Source organism: Belonocnema kinseyi, chromosome 5, assembly GCF_010883055.1.
Source record: "Belonocnema kinseyi isolate 2016_QV_RU_SX_M_011 chromosome 5, B_treatae_v1, whole genome shotgun sequence".
Classification (NCBI taxonomy): Eukaryota; Metazoa; Arthropoda; class Insecta; order Hymenoptera; family Cynipidae; genus Belonocnema; species Belonocnema kinseyi.
In genome coordinates, this window is record NC_046661.1 from 145,150,525 (window position 1) to 145,173,937 (window position 23,413).

General features: G+C 26.0%; 1 protein-coding gene across 1 annotated transcript in view; it reads right to left on the reverse strand.

Annotated features, from left to right (window-relative positions):
- LOC117172937 (Bardet-Biedl syndrome 7 protein homolog) overlaps positions 1-23,413 on the reverse strand; it is a 46,364-nt gene that overhangs the window by 19,638 nt on the left and 3,313 nt on the right. The window contains exons 2-6 of the mRNA XM_033361241.1: positions 17,373-17,571; positions 12,838-13,006; positions 12,670-12,746; positions 6,234-6,489; positions 2,103-2,368 (exon numbers count right to left, since the gene is read on the reverse strand). Coding sequence (XP_033217132.1) covers positions 2,103-2,368; positions 6,234-6,489; positions 12,670-12,746; positions 12,838-13,006; positions 17,373-17,571 — 967 coding nt within the window. The remainder of the gene's footprint in view (positions 1-2,102; positions 2,369-6,233; positions 6,490-12,669; positions 12,747-12,837; positions 13,007-17,372; positions 17,572-23,413) is intronic.

Consider the following 23,413-nt stretch of genomic DNA (forward strand, 5'->3'; position numbering starts at 1 on the left):
CTAATTTATAGGGATTTTCAGAGAAAAAGTTAAATTTTATTTTTGAAGATTTATACGTATTTCAACTATTTCCAGAGATATGAAAAAAATACACAAATTTTAAAAGATTTAAAAGATTTTAAGTTGTTTTTAAAAGATTATTCAAAATGACTAATTCGGTTACTAAAAATTACTGATTAAATCATTCAAAATGACTGATTCGGTTAGTGAAAGTTCCTGGTTAAATAATTCAAAATGACTTATTTAATTAGATAAAGTTACAATTTAGATTATTTAAAATTCCTGATTTAATTAGTGAAAGTTACAGTATAAATTATTTTAAACGACTGGTTCAATTAGTTAAAGTTACAGTTTAGATAATTCAAAATGACAGATTGGGTCAGTAAAAGTTACTGGTTATATCATTAGAAATGACTGGTCTAATTAGTGAAAAATTTCAGTTTAAATTATTCTAAATGACTGATTCAATTAGTTAAATTTACAGTTTATAATATATACATTATTTACAATTACTAATTTGGGCACTTTAAGTTACAGTTTCGATCATTCAAACTGACTGATTCGATCAGTGAAAATTACTGGCTAGATAATTTAAAATGATTAAATTAAATATTGAACGTTACAGCTAGGTCATTCAAAATGACTGATTTTACTAGTAAAAGTGACCATTTAAATTATTCTAAATGACTGATGTAATTAATTAAAGTTACAATTTAGAATGTTTACATTATTCTAAATGACTAATTTGTTCACTGAAAGTTACAGTTTCGATAATTCAAATAATTGATTCAGAAAGTGAAAGTTACTATTTAGATCATTCGAAATAACTGATTGTTTCAGTGATAATTGCTTGTTAGATCATTCAAAATGACTCATTTAATTCGTTTAACTTAGTTTAAATAATTCAGATTGACTGATTTAATCAGTTAAATCTATAGTTTAAGTCATTTAAAATCACTGATTTAATTAGTCAAAGTTACTGGTTAGATAATTCCAAATGACTGCTTCGATCACTGGCAATAACAGTTTCAATGATTCTAAATTGCTTACTTAATTAATTAAAGTTACAGTTTAAAATCTTTACATTCTGCAAAATGACCAATTTAGTCACTGAAGGTTATAGAGGTAAACCAATATGACTGATGGAATTATTCGAAGTTACTGATTACATAATTAAAAATGACTTGTTTAGTTAGTGAAAATTGTTCAAAATGACTAATTTGGCAACTAAAAGTTACATTTTAGATCACTTCAAATGACTAATTTAGATAGTGAAAGTTACTAGTAAGCCCATTCGAAATGATTGATTTAATCAGTGATAGTTGCTAGTTATATAATTCAACATAATTGACTTAATAAGTTAAATTTGCAGTTTAAATAATTCAAAATGACCGATTTAATTATTTATAGGTGCAGTTTTAATAGTAATAATTTGGTTACTGAAAGAAACAGTTTAGATCATTCAAAATGACTGATTCGGTCGCTAAAAGTTACAGATTAGATTAGATCATTCAAAATGACTAACTTAGATAGTGAAATATAATAGTTAGACCATTAGAAATGACTGATTTGGTCAGTGATAGCTGCTAGTTAGATAATTCAACATGACTGATTTAATTAGTTGAAGTTACAGTTTAGATAATTCAAAATAACTGATTTGATGACTAAAAGTTACAATTTAAATAATTCAAAGTGACTGATTTAATTAGTTAAAAACATAAATTTATATCATTCAAGATGACTGATCGAATTAGTTAAAGTGACAGTTGAGATAATTTAAAATGATCAAATTAATTAGTGAAATGTACAGTTTATATCATTCAAAATTACTAGTTAGATTATTCAAAATAATTGACTTAGTTTATGAAATTGACTGATTATATTAGTCAAAATGACAGATTTATTCCATAACAAATGCAGATTTAATTATTCAAAATTACTGATTTCATCGGTGAGTGAAACTGACTGAGTTGAAAAGTGACTTTTGACTGCCTTGCCAGTTGTCGATTTCGCATTATTTGAAGCAGTCAAAATTGACTGCGAATCAGTGACTTTTGACTAATTCCAATTTAGAGACTACTCTTTAATAAAAAATTTCTTACCTGTGATTTACAGACAAAATTAAAGGTACAAGATTGTCTGTCGGAAAAGTAGGACAATCTCTTTCCTCTGCCAGTTTTTGTTCCAATTGTGCTATCTCCGCTTTCAATTGGGCGATGCTTCCCTCATTTTGCATTGCTTCCAACAAACCTGGTGGTTTCGTCGAAAGGCCGAAAATTCTTCCCGAGTAGGTGGTTACCAAAATTTCCGGATAGCCAATCGCTCCCACGATACCTCCATTTAAACTACTAATACTCTCTCCGCAATTCTAAATTGTTTATACAAAATTAGGTTTAATAGCTCTATATTCTGATTTTAATTTACAGGGTGACCGCAGCTCAGGGAAACACTCAAAATCAGGGAAAATGCAGGGATTTTGAGAAAATGACAGAATCAGGGAATTTTTCCGGTGAGGGAAAAGTCAGGGATTTTGAATGGCATAGTCAGGGGATTTTTCCGGTCAGGGAAAATTCAGGGGGTTATAAAATATATTGAAATTTCAGGGTTTTTTTTTAGTCAGGGAAGAGTCAGAGATTTTGACAAAAAATTGAAAGAAATCAGGGATTTTAAAATGATGGCAAAAATCAGGGATTTTTTAAAGAGATTTAAAATACAGCGAATTTTCGTACTTAGAGAAAAGTCAGAAATTTTGAAATGAATGGCAAAAGTTAGAGATTTTGAAAAAGAATTTGAAATGCAGCGAATTTTGTTATTCAATGAAAAGCCATGAATTTCGAAATAAGGGAAAAGTCAGAGATTTTGACAAAAAATTGAAAGAAATCAGGGATTTTAAAATGATGGCAAAAATCAGGGATTTTTTAAAGAGTTTTAAAATACAGCGAATTTTCGTACTTAGAGAAAAGTCCGAAATTTTGAAATGAATGGCAAAAGTTAGAGATTTTGAAAAAGAATTTGAAATGCAGCGAATTTTGTTATTCAATGAAAAGCCATGAATTTTGAAATAAGGGAAAAGTCAGAGATTTAAACATAATTGCAACATTCAGGGACTTTGAAAAAAATGGCAAAAGTCAGCGTAAAGTCAGGGATTTTAAAATAATATTAAAAATGAAGACAACTTTTTACTCAGAGAAAAGTCGAGGATTTAAAAAAAATTTCAAAATCCAGCGAATTTTTTTAGTGAAGAAAAAGTAAGAAATGTCAGAAAAGTGGCAAAAGTCAGGGATTTTGAAAAAAAAATTTTCATGCAGTGAGTTTTGATAGTTAAGGAAAAGTCAAGGGTTTTGAAAAAAAATTTTAAATACAGCGAATTTTTGTAGTCAAGGAAAAGTAAGAAATCTTGGAAAAATGGCAAGTCAGGGATTTTGAAAAAAATTTAAATGCAGAGAATTTCGATAGTCAAGAAAAAGTCAGCGATTTTGAAAAAAGGAAATGTTAGAGATTGTGCAAAATTTGGAAATTTCAGGGATTTTTTATCAGGTCTTTTGGAAAAATTCCAAAAGTCAGGAAAAAGTCAGAGATTTTGAAATAATATTCAAAATGCAGAGAAGTCTTTTGATCAGGAAGAGTCAAGGATTTAAAAAATTTTTAATCTGTCAATATTTAAGTCAACAAAAATTCTCAGATTTTTTGAAAAATCACAAAAGTCAGGGACAAGTTAGAGATTTTGAAATAATTGAAAATGTCAGCGAATAGTGATGGATTTTGAAAAAATTTTCAAAATGTAGCGAATTTTTGTAGTCATGGAAAACTCAGGGATTTATAAAAAAATATTCATAATTCAGGACATTTTTTATTCAGGAAAAATCAGGAAGTTTGAAAAAATGGGAAAAGCTCGGGATTTGAAAAAATGGCGAATGTCAGGGATTTTAAATTTTGATGGCCAGGGAAAAGTTAAGAATTTACCTAAAATATTCAAAATTCAGGACATTTCGTTTGGTCTGGGAAAAGTAAGGGATTTAAAAAAAATGGCAAAAGTAAGAAATTTTGTTTTACAGGGAAATCAGTGATTTTAAGAGAATAAAAATTGAAGATTGGGGAATGGATTTGGTCAGGAAAAATTCAAGGATTTTGAAAAAAAATGGGAAAAATTAGGGAATTTTGTTAGACGGAGAAAATGTCAGTGATTTTTTAAAAATTTAAAAATTCTGAAAATTTCTTTGGTTCATGGAAAGCCAGGGAATTATAAAAAAATATTCGAAATTCAAGCCATTTTTTATTCAGGAAAAATCTATAAAAAAAATATTCATAATTCAGGACATTTTTTATTCAGGAAAAATCAGGAAGTTTGAAAAAAATGGGAAAAGCCCGGGATTTGAAAAAATGGCGAATGTCAGGGATTTTAAATTTTGATGATCAGAGAAAAGTCAAGAATTTACCAAAAATATTCAAAATTCAGGACATTTCGTTTGGTCTGGGAAAAGTAAGGGATTTAAAAAAAAGTGGCAAAAGTAAGAAATTCTGTTTAACAGGGAAATTAGTGATTTTAAGAGAACAAAAATTGAAGATTAGGGAATGGTTTTGGTCAGAAAAAATTAAAGGATTTTGAAAAAAATAGGAAAAATTAGGGAATTTTGTTAGACGGGGAAAATGTCAGTGACTTTTTTAAAATTTTAAAATTCAGAGAAATTCTTTGGTCCATGGAAAATCAGGGATTTGAAAAAAATCCCGAATGTCAGGGATTTTAAGAGACAAAAAAAAGTTAGGAAATTTTGTTCGCCAGGGAAATGTCACACTTTGAGATTTTTTAAAAATTGCAAAATTCAGGGAATTTTCTTTGGTCTGGGAAAAGTAAGGGATTTAAGAAAATGCAAGGCACTTTATAGACAGGAAAAATCAGGGAGTACGAAAACAATTTTGAAAATCAGTGATTAAAAAGAAAATGGCAAAAGTCAGGGAATTTCTTTAACAGGGAAATCAGCGATTTTAAGAGAACAAAAATTGAAGATTAGGAAATGTTTTTGGTCAGGAAAAAAGTTAAGGATTTTGAAGAAAAAAAAACGGGAAAATTTAGTGCATTTTGTTAGATGAAGAAAAAGCCAGGGATTTTTAAAAAATCAGGGAATTTCTTTAGTCGATGAAAATGCGGGGATTTATAAAAAAAAAGACTCGAAATTCAGGGGGTTTTTTATTCAGGAAAAATCGGGAAGTTTGAAAAAAATTGCAAAAATCAGGAATTTGGAAAAAATTACGAATATCAGGGATTTTCAAAGACAAAAAAGAAGTTAGAGAATTTCGTTAGTCAAAGAAAAGTCAGACTTTGAAAAGAATCGGAAAAAATCAGGGGATTTTGTAAGTGAGGGAAAAGTCAAGAATTTTTTAAAAAATTGCAAAATTCAGGGAATGCTTTTGGCCAATGAAAAGTCAGGGATTTATAAACAAAATACTGAAAGTTTAGGGAATTTTTTATTCAGTAAAATGAGAAAGTTTGAAAAAAATTGCAAAATTCAGGGATTTAAAAAAATGCCGAATGTCAGGGATTTTAAGAGAGCAAAAATTAAAGATCAGAGAATGGTTTGGATCAGGGAAAAGTTAAGTAGTTTGAAAAAATTGAAATTTTAAAAGAATTTTGTTAGTCACAGTAAAGACAGGAATTTTCAAAAAATATTCAAAATTCAGGAAATTTTGTTTGGTCTGGGAAAAGTAAAGGATTTTAAAAAATTGCAAAATTCAAGACTTAAATTTTTTTTAAAATTTTTATTAAAAAAAAATTGCTAATGACCAGGATTTTAAAAGACAAAAAAGTAAGGGAAAAGGGAATAGTTATGGCCAGAGAAAAGTCAAGGATTTTCAAAAAATTTAGTGAATTTTGTTCGTCAGGAAAAGTCAGGAACTTTCAGAAAAATTGCAAAATTTGCATTGTTTTTTTTTTGTTAGCGAAAACTCAGGGATTTTGAAAAAACATGAAAAAAGTCAGTGAATTTTGTTAAGCAGGGATTAAAAAAAATTTTAGTCAGGGATTTTTTTCGTCAGGGAAAGTGAGGGATTTTGAAAAAATTGGAAAAAGTCAAGGGATTTTGATATTATAAAAATGTTACAAAATTAGAATTCTGGTTTTTAAGAAATAACGGGCAGGGAAAATTGAAAATTGGTCAGGCAAAAATGAAGGGAAAGTCGGGGAGTTTTGAAAATAAATTTTTGCGGTCAGCCTGTTTTTCGATTTTGGAAATACGAACGTGACGAAATCTTAAAGTTGGGGCTGTGTCCTCGTCAGTGGAAAAAGCAAAAACCTCAACATTTCCATTTTGTCTTCCCACGATAAAATCGACTGTGTCTTGTAATTCGAAAGTATCTAAAGCTGTAACTTCGGAACTTTGAGAATTTAATAGCCACGTCACTCTTAAAGTTTTGTTACTCTCGAGAATTAAAACTCCTACTTTCCCATCGAGAGTTCCCATTAAAATGTGGTCCTTCGATTCCACGTTCCCTTCTCTGCAATTTTTTATTTATTTAAAAAAGATTAGTTCAGGATAAAAAATGTTTCAAATTCGAGGTCACCCACCAAATAATTGTATTTTTAACCAAGTACTTGAATTTTCAATCAAATAGTTGAGTTTTTAACTAAAAAAAGATAAATATTCAACAACAAAAATTAATTTTCAAACAAAACAAAAAAATAAATTGAATAGTCTTCAACCTAAAAAATAATCTTGAACAAGGTTCTTCAACTTTCAACCCACTGCTTAAATTTTTCAACCAAATTAATTAAATTTACAGTTAAATTAATTAATTTTAAACCAAAATTAAATTGATGAATCATCAACTAAAAAAATCAACTTTTAACAACAAAAAAACAAAAACTAAATTGAAAAATCTTCAACCAAAGCATTTCATTTCTAACCAAAAAAGAAACAAAACACTAAATTGATGAATCTTTAACCAAACAAATCAATTCCCAACCAAAAAACAGAAGAAAAAAAACTCGATTAATCTTAAAGCAAAAGAATTAATTTTTAAACAAAACAAAAAAATAAATTGATCCATCTTCGAAAAAAAATTTCAACAAAAAAATTAAAGGAATGAATCTTGAAGCAAAAAGAAATTAATATAAAAAAAAATTAATGAATTTTAAACCAAAAAAATTAATTTCGAACCAAAAAAGAAAAAAACTAAATGGATGAATCTTCAAACAACAAAATTATTTTGCAACCAAAAAACAGCAAAAGACTAAATGAATGCATCTTCAACAACAAAAATTAATTTATAACAAAAAAAAAAACTAAATTGATGAATCTTCAACCAACAAAATTAATTTTCACCAATAAACAAAAAACTCAACTGATAAATTTTCAACCAAAAAAATTATCTTTCTTACCAAAAAATCAAAACAGAATGACTAGATTGATCAATATTCAACCAAATTAAAAGTAATTTTTAACCAGAAAACAGACAAAAACTAGTGAATGAATCTTCAGCCAAAAAAATTAATTAAAAGAAAATTGATGAATCTTAAAACAACAAAAATTAATTTCAAACCAAAACAGAAAAAAACTAAATGAATGAATCTTCAACCAAAAAAATTAATTTGCAACAAGAAAAAACGAAATGAATTAATCTTAAAAAAACATTAATTTATAACAAAAAAAACCAAACTGATGAATATTTAAATAAAAAAATTAATTTCTAATCAAAACAAAAAAAGCAGAAACCTAAATTGATACCATCATAAAAAAAAATGTGATAAAAAACTAAATGAATAATCTTCAAACAAAAAAATTAAATTGAAAAAAATTGATGAATTTTAAACAAAACTAGAAGCTCTTACGCGCGCTACGCGCGCGACCCACTACTTTTATTGTAATTATTCTATTTGGAAATTAAGTTCAAGAAAATACCACGATAATCATTTTTACTTTAATAACTTCTATTTATAAACGACTTCGCATGGGTACCATATACGACGAAATACCGAGTTGTGTACCTAGAAAAGAGGCATCACAAAGACAATCTTAGTTAACTTCGTAAACAAATTTGAATAATACCCAACTCTCAATTTTCATAATAATAATATAATAATAATTATAATTATAATAATAATTAAATTAAATTAAATTAAATTTAATAATAATTATAAAAATAATTATAATAATAATTATAATTATTATAAATTTACAAAGTAACGTGGAAAATAATCATCGAAAGACATTCTTAGTTCATTCCGTAAACAAATTATGCCTCTTGCTTGAAAAATAGCCAAGCTATAAATATGTTGATAAACATTTTTTTAATAATCAATATTTGTAGATTTTCAAAGCATCAGAGAAAAAAAAATTATCGAAAAGATATTTTTAGTTAATTATGGTAAAAAGTGAAACCTACTCGTAAAAAGAAAAGCAAACTCTGAATTTTTCAATTGAAATTCTTTCGATAATTAATAGTTCTTGTAAATTTACAAAGCAACATAGAAAAGAGTTATCGAATGGGCAGTCCTAGTTGATTTCGAAAACATATTAACTCGCAGGATAAAGGACAAACTTTAAACTTTTTAAGTTAAATTGCAAAAACAAATAATAAAAAAAGCAAAAGAATAAAAAATAGACATTTTTAGTTAGCTCCGTAAACAAATTTTCTTGTATAAAAAAGGCAAACTCTTAATTTTGTAATTAAAATTCATCGAATAATTAATAGTTCTTGAAAATTTACAAAGCAATCTAGAAAAGAGTCCTCGGATAGACATTCTTAGTTGACTCCGTAAACAAATTGACTTGTAGAAAAAAGGCCAAACTCTTAATTTTTTATTTAAAATTGTTTAAATAATTAAAAGTTCTTGGAAATTTACAAAGCAATATAGAAAAGAGTCACCGAATAGCCTTTCTTAGTCGAGTACGTAAACAAATTGGCTTGTACAAAAAGGGCAAACTTTTAATTTTTAAATTAAAATTGTTTAAATAATTAACGGTTCTTGTAAAATTGCAAAGCAATATAGAAAAGAGACATCCGATAGACATTCTTAGTTGACTCAGTAAACAAACTGACTTGTAGAAAAAAGGCCAAACTCTTAATTTTTAATTAAAATTGTTTAAATAATTAAAATTTTTTGGAAATTTACATTGCAATATAGAAAAGAGTTACCGGATAGCCATTGTTAGTCGACTACGTAAACAAATTGACCTGCACAAAAAGGGCAAACTCTTAATTTTTTAATTAAAACTGTTCAAATAATTACAAGTTCTTGTAAATTTGCAAAGCAATATAGACAAAAGTCATCGGATAGACATTCTTAGTTAACTTCGTAAACAAATTGACTTGTAGAAGAAATGGCAAACTCTTAATTTTGTAATTAAAATTGTTCTAATAATTAATAGTTCTTGTAAATTTAAAAAGCAATCTAGAAAAGAGTCATCGGATAGACATTCTTAAGTGACTCCGTAAACAAATTGACTTGTAGAAAAAAGGAAAACTCTTAATTTTTAATTTAAATTGTTTAAATAATTAAAAGTTCTTGTAAATTTGCAAAACAATACAGAAGAAAAGTAATCGGATAGACATTCTTAGTTGACTACGAAAAAAAATTGATTCGTAGGATAAAGGCCAAACTCTTAATATTTTAATTAAAATTGTTTGAATAATTAATATTGTTGGTAAATTTTCAACGCAAAAACAAAAGAATAAAAAATAGACATTCTTAGTTAACTTCGTAAACAAATGGACTTGTAGAAAAAAGGCCAAACTCTTGATTTTTTAATTAAAATTGTTTAAGTAATTAAAAGTTTTTGTAAATTTGCAAAGCAATATAGAAAAAAGTCATCGGATAGACATTCTTAGTTTAGTTAGGAAACAAAATGATTTGTAGGATAAAGGCCAAACTTTAAATTTTTTAGATAAAATTATTTTAATAATTAATAGTGGTTTTGGAAATTCGCAAAGCAAAAATAAAAGAATAAAAAAAGCAAAAGAATAGAAAATAGACATTCTTATTTAACTACGTAAACAAATTTACTTGTAGAAAAAAGTACAAAAACTCTCAATCTTGTTATTAAAATTGTTTAAATAATTATTAGTTCTTGTAAATTTGCAAAGCATCATAGAAAAGAGTTAGTTGACTCCGTTAGCAGATTCACTCGTAGAAAAAAGGGCAAACACTTAATTTTTTAATTAAAATTGTTTAAATAATTAATAGTTCTCTTGTAAAAAAAACATAGAAAAGGGTTAGTTGACTCCGTGAACAAATTTTTTCGTAGAAAAAAGCTAAAATCCTAATTTTTAATTGAAAATTGTTTAAATAATTAAAAGTTCTTGGAAATTTGCGAAGCAATATAGAAAAGAGTCACCGGATAGACTTTCTTTCTTGATTCTGTGAACAAATTGACTCGTAGAAAAAAGGGCAAACTTTTAATTTTTTAATTAAAATTGTTTAAATAATTATCAGTTTTTTTGCAAAACAACATAGAAAAGGGTGAGTTAACTCTGTGAATAAATTCTCTCGTAGAAAAAAGTTAAACTCTTAATTTTTAATTAAAAATTGTTTAAATAATTAATAGTTCTTGTAAATTTACAACGCAACATAATGAATTAAACTTATTCTTTAAAGAAGAGCCATTTATGAACATTGTTTTAATAATTACACTGTTTAAGATTAAAGTAAATGCTAAAAACCATAATTGAGCTCCACTCGAATTCGACACGATCGCTGCAACTTAATCGCTAGGAATGTTTACAACCAATAATGTAAACAGATACCTCGAACGCGAGCTCGAACGCGAGCTCGAACGTGCCTGTTTCACTTTTCTATCACTCTATGGGAAGCTGCGATCTGCTTTCAACTATAGGAAAAATTAATTTCGAACCAAAAAAGCAAAAAACTAAATGAATAAATCTTCAACCAAAAAAACTTAATTTGCAAAAAAAGCAGCAAAAACCTAAATGAATAAATCTTAAAACAAAAAAAAAAAAAATAAATATAGAAAAACTAAATTGATCCATCTTTAAAAAATAAATTAACTAAAAAACTAAATGAGTGAATCTTGAACCAAAAAAATTATATTTCAAACATAACAAAAAATTGATGAATTTTAAACCAAAAAAATTAATTTCGAACCAAAAAAGAAAAAAACTAAATGAATGAATCTTCAACTAAAAAAATTAATTTAAAAAAAAAACAGAAAAACTAAATTGAACCACCTTAAAAAAAATGTCAACTAAAAAATTAAAATGAATGAATCTTCAACCAAAAAAATTAATTTTCAAACAAAAAAAAACAAAATTTATGAATTTTAAACCAAAAAAATTAAATTCGAACCAAAAAAGAGAAAAACTAAATTGATAAATCTTCAACCCACAAAATTAATTTGCAACAAAACAACAGCAAAAAACTAAATGAATTAATCCTCAAAAAAGATTAATTTATAAGAAAAAAAAAAAAAACACTAAACTGATGAATCTTTAATCAAAAAAATTAACAATAAACTAAAAACTAAACTGATCAAATTTTAACAAATTAGTTTAACTTTCAACTAAGCAGTTCAATTTTTAAACAAAAACAATTATTCACAAAAAATGTAATAGTTGATATTTCAACCAAAAAATATTTTAATTTTAAATCAAAAGCAGTTCAATTCAACGAAAGAAAAAAGAATTTTCAAAAAAGAAGATTAATTTTCTATAAAAAAGGACGAAATTTCAACAAAATATTTAAATTTTCAACCAGATAGTTGAATTTTCTGCTGAACAATAGATTTTTTACCAAAAATAAAAATGTTAAATTTTCAGTTAAAAAATGAACTTTATATAAGCAAAAATCCAATTTTGAACAAATTAGTTCAATTTTTTATCAAATAAATGTATTTTCAACTAATCAAATTGTTGAATTTTAAGAAAGAATATACATTTTCTTAAAAAAGACGAATTTTTAACAAAATATATGACTTTTTCTTCCCAAAAGTTTTGTTTTCAATTGAAAGATATAAAATTTCAACAAAAAATGTATCAGGTACATTTTCAGTAAAAGAATAATTAATTTTGAACTAAGAACTAAAGTAATTTTCAATCAAATGGGTCAATATTACACCTAAGAGATGAATTTTTAACAAAAAATACGATTTTTCAACATAATTAATGAATTTTCAACTAAATAGTTAAATTATCATTTACAACAAATTTATTATCAACAAAAAAATTAGATTTTTTTAGAAATTCATTAAATTTGAAACACATCAAGATGAATTTTCATAAAAAGCTAATTTTCAAGCAAAAGAGATAATCATTTTATTAAATAGTTGAATTTTCCACCAGAAAAAAAATTATTTTCAAACAAAAAAAAACTAATTTCTCTAAAATAGTTAAATTTTTAAGCAAAGATATGAATCTTCTTCCAAACAAGGGAATATTTAACAAAGTTATTCAACTCTCTAGCAAGCAGTTTAATTTAATTTTTTTAAATTCAAATAAATGAACCAAACAACAAAATAGTTCCTTTTTCAATAAAATAAATAAATTTTCAATAAAAAAGACAAATCATAAAAAAAAATTTGAATTTTTAACCAAAAAAGACAACTATTTAAATAAATGGTTAATTCTTCAATAAAATAATTATGTTTTCAACTAAATAATGCATTTTTTAACAAAAAAAAAAAATAAAGACTAGAAAATTAAAAAATTATTTTGCAATTTTACCTGAACAATTTTAAAACCGATGGGACACTGGGTAATCTGATTACAGTTGGGCTCTTGGTTCCATAAAGCACTCGTATCTAAAACAAAATTAATTTGACAAAGTTATTTAAATTTTTAATTCGCACTTTATTTTATTTATATCTTATATTTATTTGTTTTTTTTCTTACAGCACAATCACTACAGGCAAGAATTGCATAAACAGAACCACCATCTGTAGGAAGCAAAATCACATCAAGTAATTTTTCTCCAACCATATACGAATCTGCATCCTTACAATCTCGATATCTGTGATAAAGATCTCGAGAACAAGCTGCCAAATCTGGTCCCAAAACGTACCTTTAATTTTTAAAAAATTGATCTCGATTACTCTATTTTTGGATTATTTTTTCACAGTAGTTTTTTTCATAATAGTTCTATGCAAATTTACCATCGGCTGGTAAGTGGCCCCGTAGCCCTATAGCTATACTACTTCTCACGCAATTTTTTAATTAACTAGGATTATTTATTCCGCGTAATATCTTGCTTTTAATTTTTTTAATCTTCTCTAAATTAAAATAATTTTCGAATTTTTCCTAAACTTCTAAAAGTTCTAAATATCTTTTGCAATTGTTATTCGAAGTTTTGCTAGCATTTATTTAAATTTTTAAAATAAAAAGGCTAATTTTCTCATTAAAAAGCCGAATTGGCAACAACAATTGAATTTTGAATTAAGAAAGATTTTTTAGTCGATAAAGAAAAGAAAATTCATCCAAAAGGTTCAATTTTCAAGTAAAAAAGAAGAGTTTTCTACTAAACAATTGAATTTTAAAGCAACAAAAGTCGAATATTGAACAAAATACATGAACTTTTCAATTGAAAAATATAAATTTTTAATAAAAAATGGAATAGTTATATATTTTTTAAAATTAACTTTTAAACAAAAAAGAATGAATTTATAACAAATTATGTCAATTTTTAACAAAAAAAAAATGAATTTTTATCTACAATAATAAATTTCCAACTTAAAAAGAATGTTTTATAAAGTTTTGCAATTTTCGTCAAAATATTCGTGTTTCTACCAAATTGTTTAATTTTTTAATAAAAAATTCGAATTGTCAAAAAAAAGTTCATTTTCAGCCAAAACAGCTTAATTTTCTACTAAAAAAGAAAACAACAAATTCCCAACAAAATACATCAGTTTTTAAGAAAATGATAAAAGTTTCAACTAATTTCATAAATTTTCTACCAAATACTTAAATTTTTAAACTAAGATTAATTTTAAAACTAAAAAAGAATAGTTAAATTTCCTTTAAAAAAAAACGAATTTTCAATTTTAAAAAACGATTTTTCAAAAGCAGTTTAATCTTCTACCAAATTGTTGAATTTTTAAAGCAGAACTTAAATTTTCAATAAAATAAATGAATCATGAACTAAAATAAGAAAATTTTAACCAGAAAAGTGAATTTCAAAGAAAGTAGTTCAACTTTCAACCAATGAGTTGAATTTTTAAACTAAAAAATTTATTTTATACCAAAAAAGAATAATCTATAATAATTATAATAATCTATATAATTAAATTAAAATCTATATTAATTAATTTTATGAACTAAAAAGATCAAATTTCAGCACAAATTTGTGGAATTTCGAACCGAAAATACGATTTTTCTGCAAAATAGTTGAATTTTGTACTAAAGGTGTGAATTTTCAACAAAAAAATATTATAATATGATGATAATTGTTTTTTGTCTATTGACCTAAAATAAAGATTTTTTTAATAATGACTTTTATTTCTAAATTGTAAAAAAATTGCTCACTCCGCTAGGATCCGAACCCGGGTCTTTCAGATTGCCGATCTTTATAAATGAAAATCATTATTAAATAATTTTAAATTCAGATAAGTAGGCAAAAAACAATTAGCATCAAATTATTTAATACATTTTATCTCTTCAAAATCATAACAAAAACAAATACTTCAACAAAACATTAATTTTCAAACAAAACAAATTAATTTGTTGTTAAAAACAACACAAATTCTCATTAAAATACATAAATTTTTAACCAAATAGTTAAATTTTGAACCAAGAAGATTAATTTTGTATCCCAAAAGACGAATTTTAAAATTAATACATCAATTTTTAACTAACTAGTTGAATTTTCAAAAAATCGCATAAATTTTCTTACAAATAGTTGAGTTTTTAAACTAAGGAAGAACAAAATTTAAAAAACGAATTTTCTAAAAAAAAAATACAGATTTTCTACCAAATTTTTTAATTTTCAAGCCTGAAATATTAATTTTCTACTAAAAAAGATGAATTTGCAACAAAATGTATACTTAATTAAACACGAAGTTAGATTTTCAATAAACATACATTTTGTACTCAATAGCTGAATTTTCAAACTAAGAAACATCAATTTTTATTCGAAAATGGAATAGTTGAATTTTAATTAAAAAAATTAAATTTCTATGTTTGGAAAAATATTTTCTAAAAAAAGAAATGAAATTTTTTAACATATTGTTCAATTTTCCAGACAAAAGATTTAAAGATTAATGAAATAATTATAAAATAATGTAAAAAATTAATTTTAAATCGCATGAAACGAATTTTCAAAAACGTACTTAAATTTTCAACAAAAAAAAAAAACATTTTCTACTTCACTTATGAATTTTTAATTATAAAATTAACTTTGAAAAATGTAGTTCAACTCTTAGACAAATGCGTTGAATTTCCAACCAGAAACGCCGAATTTTGAACAAAGAATGAAATAATTGACATTTCAAGGAAAATAATATTTAAATTTTATGTCAGAAACAGTTAGATTGACCTAAAAAGGTGAATTCTTAACAAAATAGTTGAATCCTCAACTAAAAAAGATTAATTTACGGATAATTGCTTACTTTTCTCATATTTTCTACCAAATAATTACATTTTCAACCAAACGTTATATAATTCAATTTTCACTCATAAAAATTTATTTTTTATCAAGAAAGAAACGAATTATCTACAATGTATTTAAATATTCTTCCAAAGAAATAGAATATAATGAAAAAAAAACAAACGTTTAAAAATGTTTATTGAATTAGTTCAACTTTTGACCACATTTTTTAATTTTCGCATCGAAAGTACAAATTTTCTACAAAGCAGTTGAATGTTGAACCCGAAAATGTAAATTTAAAAAAAAGAGGTGACTGTGAAGTTTGTGATTAATAAATAAACATTGAAATACTTTTTTAATACTTATATTTTGATACCTTACTTCAAATATGTAAATCAGACAATTATGGTTTATTTTCATTTTTTTTTAAGATTCCTGTGATAATTTAAAATGATTTTTTATTTTGAAACAAATACTTTTGCGAGAAAATTTTAAAATATTACAAAATAAAACAAAATTTTGATATATGAACTAACAATTCAATAATAATTACTTTTCAAGGACTTAAAATTAAGCTAATTTAACTTCTAATTTAAAAAGTGTTTAGTTTGAACAAAATTTTGTAATCGTTCTGTTTTCAATTTTAATTTTATGTAAAAAGGAGACATAAGAAGATATTTATTAGGGGAAGTGAGAGAAAATGAGGTTAATGGAAGTAGGGAAGATGGGAAAAAATCAGGAGAGGAGAAGTAGGGGAAATATATGGCGGGGTTACGGGAAAGGAGGGGAAATTAAGGTATAGATTAAAGAAAGCGGGAATAAGGTAGAGAGTAAGGGAAGAGGGAATAAGGTAGGGTGTAGTGATAGCGAAGGTAAATGAGGGAAGAAAAATCATAGGAGTAAGTGGAGGGTGCAGGAATGGCAGGGGAATGAGGGGGAAGCAGGGGAAATTATTGAAAGTAAGTGAAGTAAAGTAAGGCCTAGTAGAGTAGCGAAGATGAGTAGGGGAAGAAAAGCAATGGCTGAATAAGGTGAGTGTTATTTGGGGTAGTGAGAAGAGGGGAAGTAAATAAAGTGAATGAAATTGAGGGGACTTGAAGTGGGGGAAATAAGGTGTGGAGGGTTGAGGGCTAATAAAGGTAGGGAATGTAGTGGCAACGAAGGGAAATTAGATGATGAAATGTAGGAGAAATTCGAGAGGGGAACTGAAGGGAAAGTCAGGGGATTTATAAGAAACGAGGGAGGGGAAGTGAGCAACAGTAGAAGAAATAAAGGAGGGGAAGTGAGGGAAAGTAGGTGAAGGGAGGTTTAGCAGTGTCCGATGAGTGAGTAAGAGAGGGAAAGTAATGGCTAATATTACTATGGAAATTATGATAAGGGAAGTTTTATCTGGGGAATTGAGAAGAGAGGAGGTATGGGAAGTAAGAGAAAATTAGAACAGAGGTAGTAACATAAATGAGGGAACATATGCGTGAGAGAGTAAGGAGAATGAGGGGTAATTAAAGGGGATCATGGAAGAGGAAGAAAAGAATATGAGGGGAGGGTAAAGTATAGGAACATAGGGAAAACAGTGGCAGGGGAAGTAGACGGAATGAGAGGAAGTGCGGGAGGGGTAGGGAAAGGAGAGTGTTAAGTGGGGAAGTGAGTGGAGGGGAAGTAGTGTAGGGGGAAGTAGTGGCGGATGAAGTGGGGTAAGAAATAGTTATCAAAGAGTCAAGTGAGGGGAGGTCGTGTATGTGGATAGGGGAAAGTGGGGGCAGTAGGCAAGGGTAATTATGGGAGGGGGAAGTTTAACAAAAACTTTATTGATTAGAACCAGGATTAAGTGGATTTATTTATATTGACTTACATTGCTGAAATGTCATCAAGAAGACTAGTGTCGAAATCGAGAAAAAGTTTTCCCTTCTTCGAAAATCCCTTGACAGTGTTTCCATGACAAATGAAGATTTTGTCTCGTGAACTATTTGCTATTCCTCCCAATGCCATTCCATTAATTTTTGGTCCCGGCAATGATTTGAAAGATAGTTGCAATTCATTTTTCTTCATTCCTATTTAGAAAAAAAATTGTTGAATTTTAATCAATTTTAAAATTAAATTCTGTTCTGAAAAAAATAATTTTAAAATTAATTAAAATTAATTTTCCATCTTGTCTAAAAAATACGTTAAGTATTTTCTGTTATTTGAAGAATTAACTTTATCGATAGTGCTGATTTCTATATCCACGGTTGGTGGAATAATATCTACACTAGTTGATGGTAACTATTCATTACATATTGACTTATATTATAAAAGAATACGAGGTCATCCAAAAAATTAAGTAAGGCGCTTTTCTGAAATTTTCCCCCTCCAATCTTTCTAATATTTTATCAGTTATTATTCATGAGTCTATACATTATGAACAGTCCTAATTCTTTGACTATTTTGTTGAAAATTCAACTATTCTGCGGAAATTTTTTTTTATTAATTTTTTTTCGCCTCTTTGGTTAAAAATTTTACTATTTTGTGGAAAATTTGTTTTTCTTTATTTGTTAAAAATAAATTTATTTATCTGAAAATTGACTATAAAGGAAATAGTTAAAAATGCGTCTTCCTGGTTTGTAAATTCAAATTTAAAAAAAAAAAAATTTTTTAATTGTTTTCTTTCTTCACTGTCAAGACTCCTTTGTTTAACATATCCACAATTTTGATAAAAATTTCGTATCTTTGGTTTCAAAATTAATCGCTTTTTGTATAAAATTTAATATTTTATGTGTGAAAATGCAATTGCTTTGTATTGAAAAATAATCTGTTTTAGTTCAGTATTCATATACTTTGTTCAAAATTCGTATTTTTTAAATGAACTACTTTTTTTATAAATTAAAATGTTTTTTGGTTGAAATATTAAGAACGTATTACATTTTTCATTCAGAATTAATTTTTTTATGGCTGAAAGTTCAACTATTTGGTTTAATATTAAACAAAACAAAAACCAATTGTCAGCCAAGTAGTTCAATTTTAATTTAAAAAAATTAATTTTTAACAAAATAGTTCAATTTTCAACCACAGAGATTAATTTTGTTTTAAATTAATTTTTCTTAAAGTAGTTCAGTTTTTAACTTTCTACTAAAATTATGAATCCTTAACTAGAATAATTGACTTGAAAACAAAACAAATTAATTTTTGCCATAAAATAAGAATTTCCAATTTTAAAAAATAATTCTTCAGTCAAAAATTGAATACATAAATTTTTATTTGAAAAAAAATATTGTTCAGCCAAAGAGATGAATTTTTAATTAAAGTACTGGAGATTTTAACTGGATTAGTTTCATTTTCAGTTGAAGAAAAAAAAATAATTTTCAAACAAAACAAGAAAATTTCAACAAAATACTTAGAGTTTTAACTGAAATAGTTAAATTTTTAGGAAAAAAATTATTTCTCAGCCAAAGAAAAAACGAAGTTTTCATAAAAAAGCTAATTTTTCATGAAAGAGAGTAATTTTTAATTAACTAGATGAATCTTCAAACATAAACTTAATTTTTAACAAAAGAGTTGAATTAAAAAAAAAAATTTCAACATGAGTTAAATCTTCAACTCGAAATATGCCTAATTGAATTTGATGTGATTTCAGTTATCAAAGCTCCAATAAAATAAAAATAAAATTTTGAATCGTCAACCAAAAAATGCATTTTTGAGAAAGTAATTCAATTTTAAATCTTCATTGTTAAATTTTTAAACAAAAAGATGAATTATTAAACAAAAAGATTAATTTTCTACCGAAAAAAGGAAGTTTTAACAAACTTCAAGAATTCTACACCAAATAGTTGAATTTTCAACTAAAAAAGCTGAAATTTTAAACCAAACGATTAATTTTCTACCGAAAAAAACGAACTTTTACGGAAATTCTGGAATTCTCAACAGAAAAGATGAATTTTCAATTAAAAAAGATGATTCTATAAACAAAAAGATTAATTCATTATCAAAAAAAGTCAATAAAATTAAATTATTCTAAAACAAAAAGTTAAATTTTTAAGAAATAAATATGAATTTTTTATTTTTAAGATAGTATGCAACTTTACATCTTAGTTGTTAATTTTTTGACCAAGAAGTTGCATTTTTAACAAAAAGATTAACTTATTACCAAAAAAATACGACCTTTCAATAAAATTCAAGAATTCTCAACCAAAAAGTTGAATTTTCAACTAAAAAAGATGATTCTTCAAACAAAAAGATTAATTCACTACCAAAAAAGACAAATTTTCAATAAAATTTAAGAATTGTCTACAAGAAAGTTGCATTTCTAAGAAAGAAAATTGAATTTGTATTTTTTAAGATAGTAGCTCACAGCTCAACTTTATATCATAGTTGCTAAATTCTTAACCAAAAAGCTGCTTTTTTAACAAAAAAATTAATTTATTACCATAAAAGATAAATTTTCGATAAACTTCAAAAATACTTAACCAAAAATTTGCATTTTTAACTAAAAATATGAATTTTTAAATAAAAAGGTTAAATTATTCCCATAAAAGACGAATTTTTGATCAAATTCAAGAATTCTCAACCAAAAAGTTGAATTTTTTTTTTTAAGATTCAAGAGCTCTAAACCGAAAAGTTAAATCTTCAACTAAAAAAGATGAATTTTCAAAATAAAAAGAAAACTTTAAAACCTAGTCGTTAAATTTTTGAACAGAAAGATGAATTTTTAAACAAAAAATTCAATTTTCACCGGAAAAAACGAATTTTTAACAAAATTGAAGAATTCAAAATCTAAAAGTTGAATTTTCAACTAACATAGAAGAATTTTTAAACTAAAAATTATTAGTACAAAAAATAAAATTGTTAATCAAATTCAAGAATTCTTAACCAAAAAGTGGAATTTTTAAGAAAGAAAATTGAATTTTGAAGATAGCAGTTCAACCTAGTTGTTAAATTTTTAACCATAAAGATGAATTTTCAAACAAAGATTAATTTCTCACCAAAAAAGATTAAATTTTTTACCAAAAAGATACATTTTTAAACATAAAATTTAATTTTCACCGAAAAAAAACGAATTTTTAACAAAATTGAAGAATTCCAAACATAAAAGTTGAATTTTCACCTGACAAAGAAGAATTTTCAAACAAAAAGATTATTACTACAAAAAAGAATTTTTAATAATATTCAAGATTTCTCAACCAAACAGTTGATTTTTCAACTAAAAAAGATGAATTTTTGAACAAAAATATTAATTTACGACGAAAACAGATAAATTTCTAATAAAACTAAAGAATCCTCAACCAAAAAGTTGAATTTTCAACTAAAATTTTTTTCTTTTTGGAAAATGTAATAATCTAAATGGATTGGTTTAGAATCAACCACAAAAAAAATTTGAGCAAAACGATTAATTTTCTACAAAAAACATTCATCATCTGGAAACTTTGAATGGGACCCCTCCCCCTACCCATTACCAAGTGTAAGTTTTTTAGACCCCCCCCCCCTCCCTCAATACCTAAAGTAGTGACTCAGTTTATGGAAGATCCCTAAAAGTCTACGTATAATGAAAAAAGTGACTTTCTGAACATTTAAGAGTTGACTTTTATTGTATCTACAACCTTTAATTGCGTAGCTTGGAGATAGATAAATGAGAATAGATTATAATCCGACACGAATATTCTAGAAATTGTTGACTTTCGTTAAAGCGTCACTTGTTATTGCCCTATAGTTTTAGCACACTGACAGCTATGATGGAATTTACCTATAAATGACTTTAAAGGGGGATTGATTTACTATCATTGTTCTTTATAGTGTAATACTTTAGACAAAATCTCCGTGAAATACCTAATATTGTCAAATGATAAGATATTTTATTTATACGATGAAATATATATATGTCACTATTGCGGCATTAACCTTAATATCGCTCCTCTAAATGCTCCTAGGGAAATAAAGTCAATTGTCGAGAATGAGAAGTACCGCATATACTAGAACTTTATATTCTCAACAATTGTTTGTGTTGCACTCTCGAGGCCTGACATGGTTCTCCTTGACTTCGAGAAGCGAACCATGTTCGTTATCGAATTTTCGGCACCAGCTAACAAAAACATCATAGCCAAGGAGAATGAAAAGAAAGAGAGGTATATAAGGGAGTTGCGAAGATTGTCCCCGGAATATTCTGTTAAACTGATCGTCCTTATCATCGGCGCTCTTGGAGGTGCCAAGCTTTCACTCGCTAATGGCCTAAAAAGCATCCCTGCGTGTCAACAATATGCTAAAATACTTGCGGGAAAAATGCAGAAGGCGGTCGTCTTTGGGTCGCTCCGTGTCCTCAGGGTGCACGAGGCTTTTCCGGATCGTCGTATTGATTCCGTCACAGAATATAACCACCTATCTCACGGTCGTGAAATGTGGTTATGTGTTTTCTATGATTTTCAATAATTTAACATTATTTTAATTTATGTTGCAAGATATTTGAATGGAAACAATATTTCAATGAAAAAATTTTCTTTTAAGACTATTCTTGGTAATATTATAAACAAATTTCATAAACAAATGCATTATTCAGGCATTTGCCGTCACAAAAATTCGTTTTTTTTCGATGTCAATTTTTAAAAATTAGGAACTTCATGATAATTTTAGCAACATCCATCACTATTTGATACATTTTTTTTGTAAACCAATTTAATAAATAAATACATTATTTGGGCATTTGTCGACGGAAAAACTAGTTTTTTTCAAAATCAGTCCTTTTAATTGGGAACTTTACAGTAATTTCATTAACATTCATAATTAGTTGATTTTTTTTTAATTAAGCAACCAAATTAATTTTTTATCTAATTAAATGTATCGTTCCATCATTCCTTTTATGCAAACCCTCTTGTGTTGGCCAACTGTAAGTATTGAATGAAAAAAAAACTTTTTTTCTGAAATTAAAAGTACTGACTTTGAAAGAAAACGAGTTTTTACATCGACAAATGCTCGAATAATGCATTTTTAAATTAAATTTGTTTTAAAAAAACATAAAATTGATCAAATAATTATGAATGTTACTGAAATTATAGTAAAGTTTCTAATTTAAAAGACTGACATAGAGAAAAAACGAGTTTTTCCGTCGACAAATGCTCAAATAATGCATTTGTTTATTAAATTCGTTAAAAAAAAACATCAAATTTATCAACAAATTATGAATTTTTCTGAAATTATCATGAGGTTCCTTATTTAAAAAAATTGACTTCGATAAAAAAAACGAATTTTTCTGACGACAAATGCCTGAATAATGCATTTGTTTATTAAATTTGTTTATAATATTAACAAGAATAGTCTTAAGAGAAATTTTTTTCACTAAAATATTATTTTCATTCAAATTTCTTGCAATATAACTTAAAAAAAGGTTAATGTATTGAAAATATAGAAAACACATTTTTAACAAATAATTTGTTTCTATAAAATTATTTGTTTATTGTATTATGACGGAATATCTTTGTATAATGTAAATATATGAAATTTCGGCGATTACAACAATTTTCCTATTATTGCCGAGCACCGGGAACAACAAATAGAAAAAAATTTCATTTTTTCGTCATATTTACTTATTTATTAAAAAATTGAAAAAACTAAATAAAAAATCAAACTCAACAACTTTCCATTCTTGGAAAAGCTATAGTAGGGAGTGCTGTTTTTTTAATTTAACTAGTCCAGTAGAAAATTGAACTATTTTGTTGAAAATCCATTTTTTTTGTTATTGTTATGAATGAGATTTTTAACAGAAAACTTAAATATTCTATTTTTGTTAAAAAAATCTATCTTTTTTTGCATGAAACTTCAACTATTTGGTAGAAAATTGAATCTTTTTTATTTAGAAATTAAACTAGTTCTAAAATTTATCAACTTCTTGACAGAATTCTCCTATTTTGTAGAGAATAATTCTTTATGGTTGAA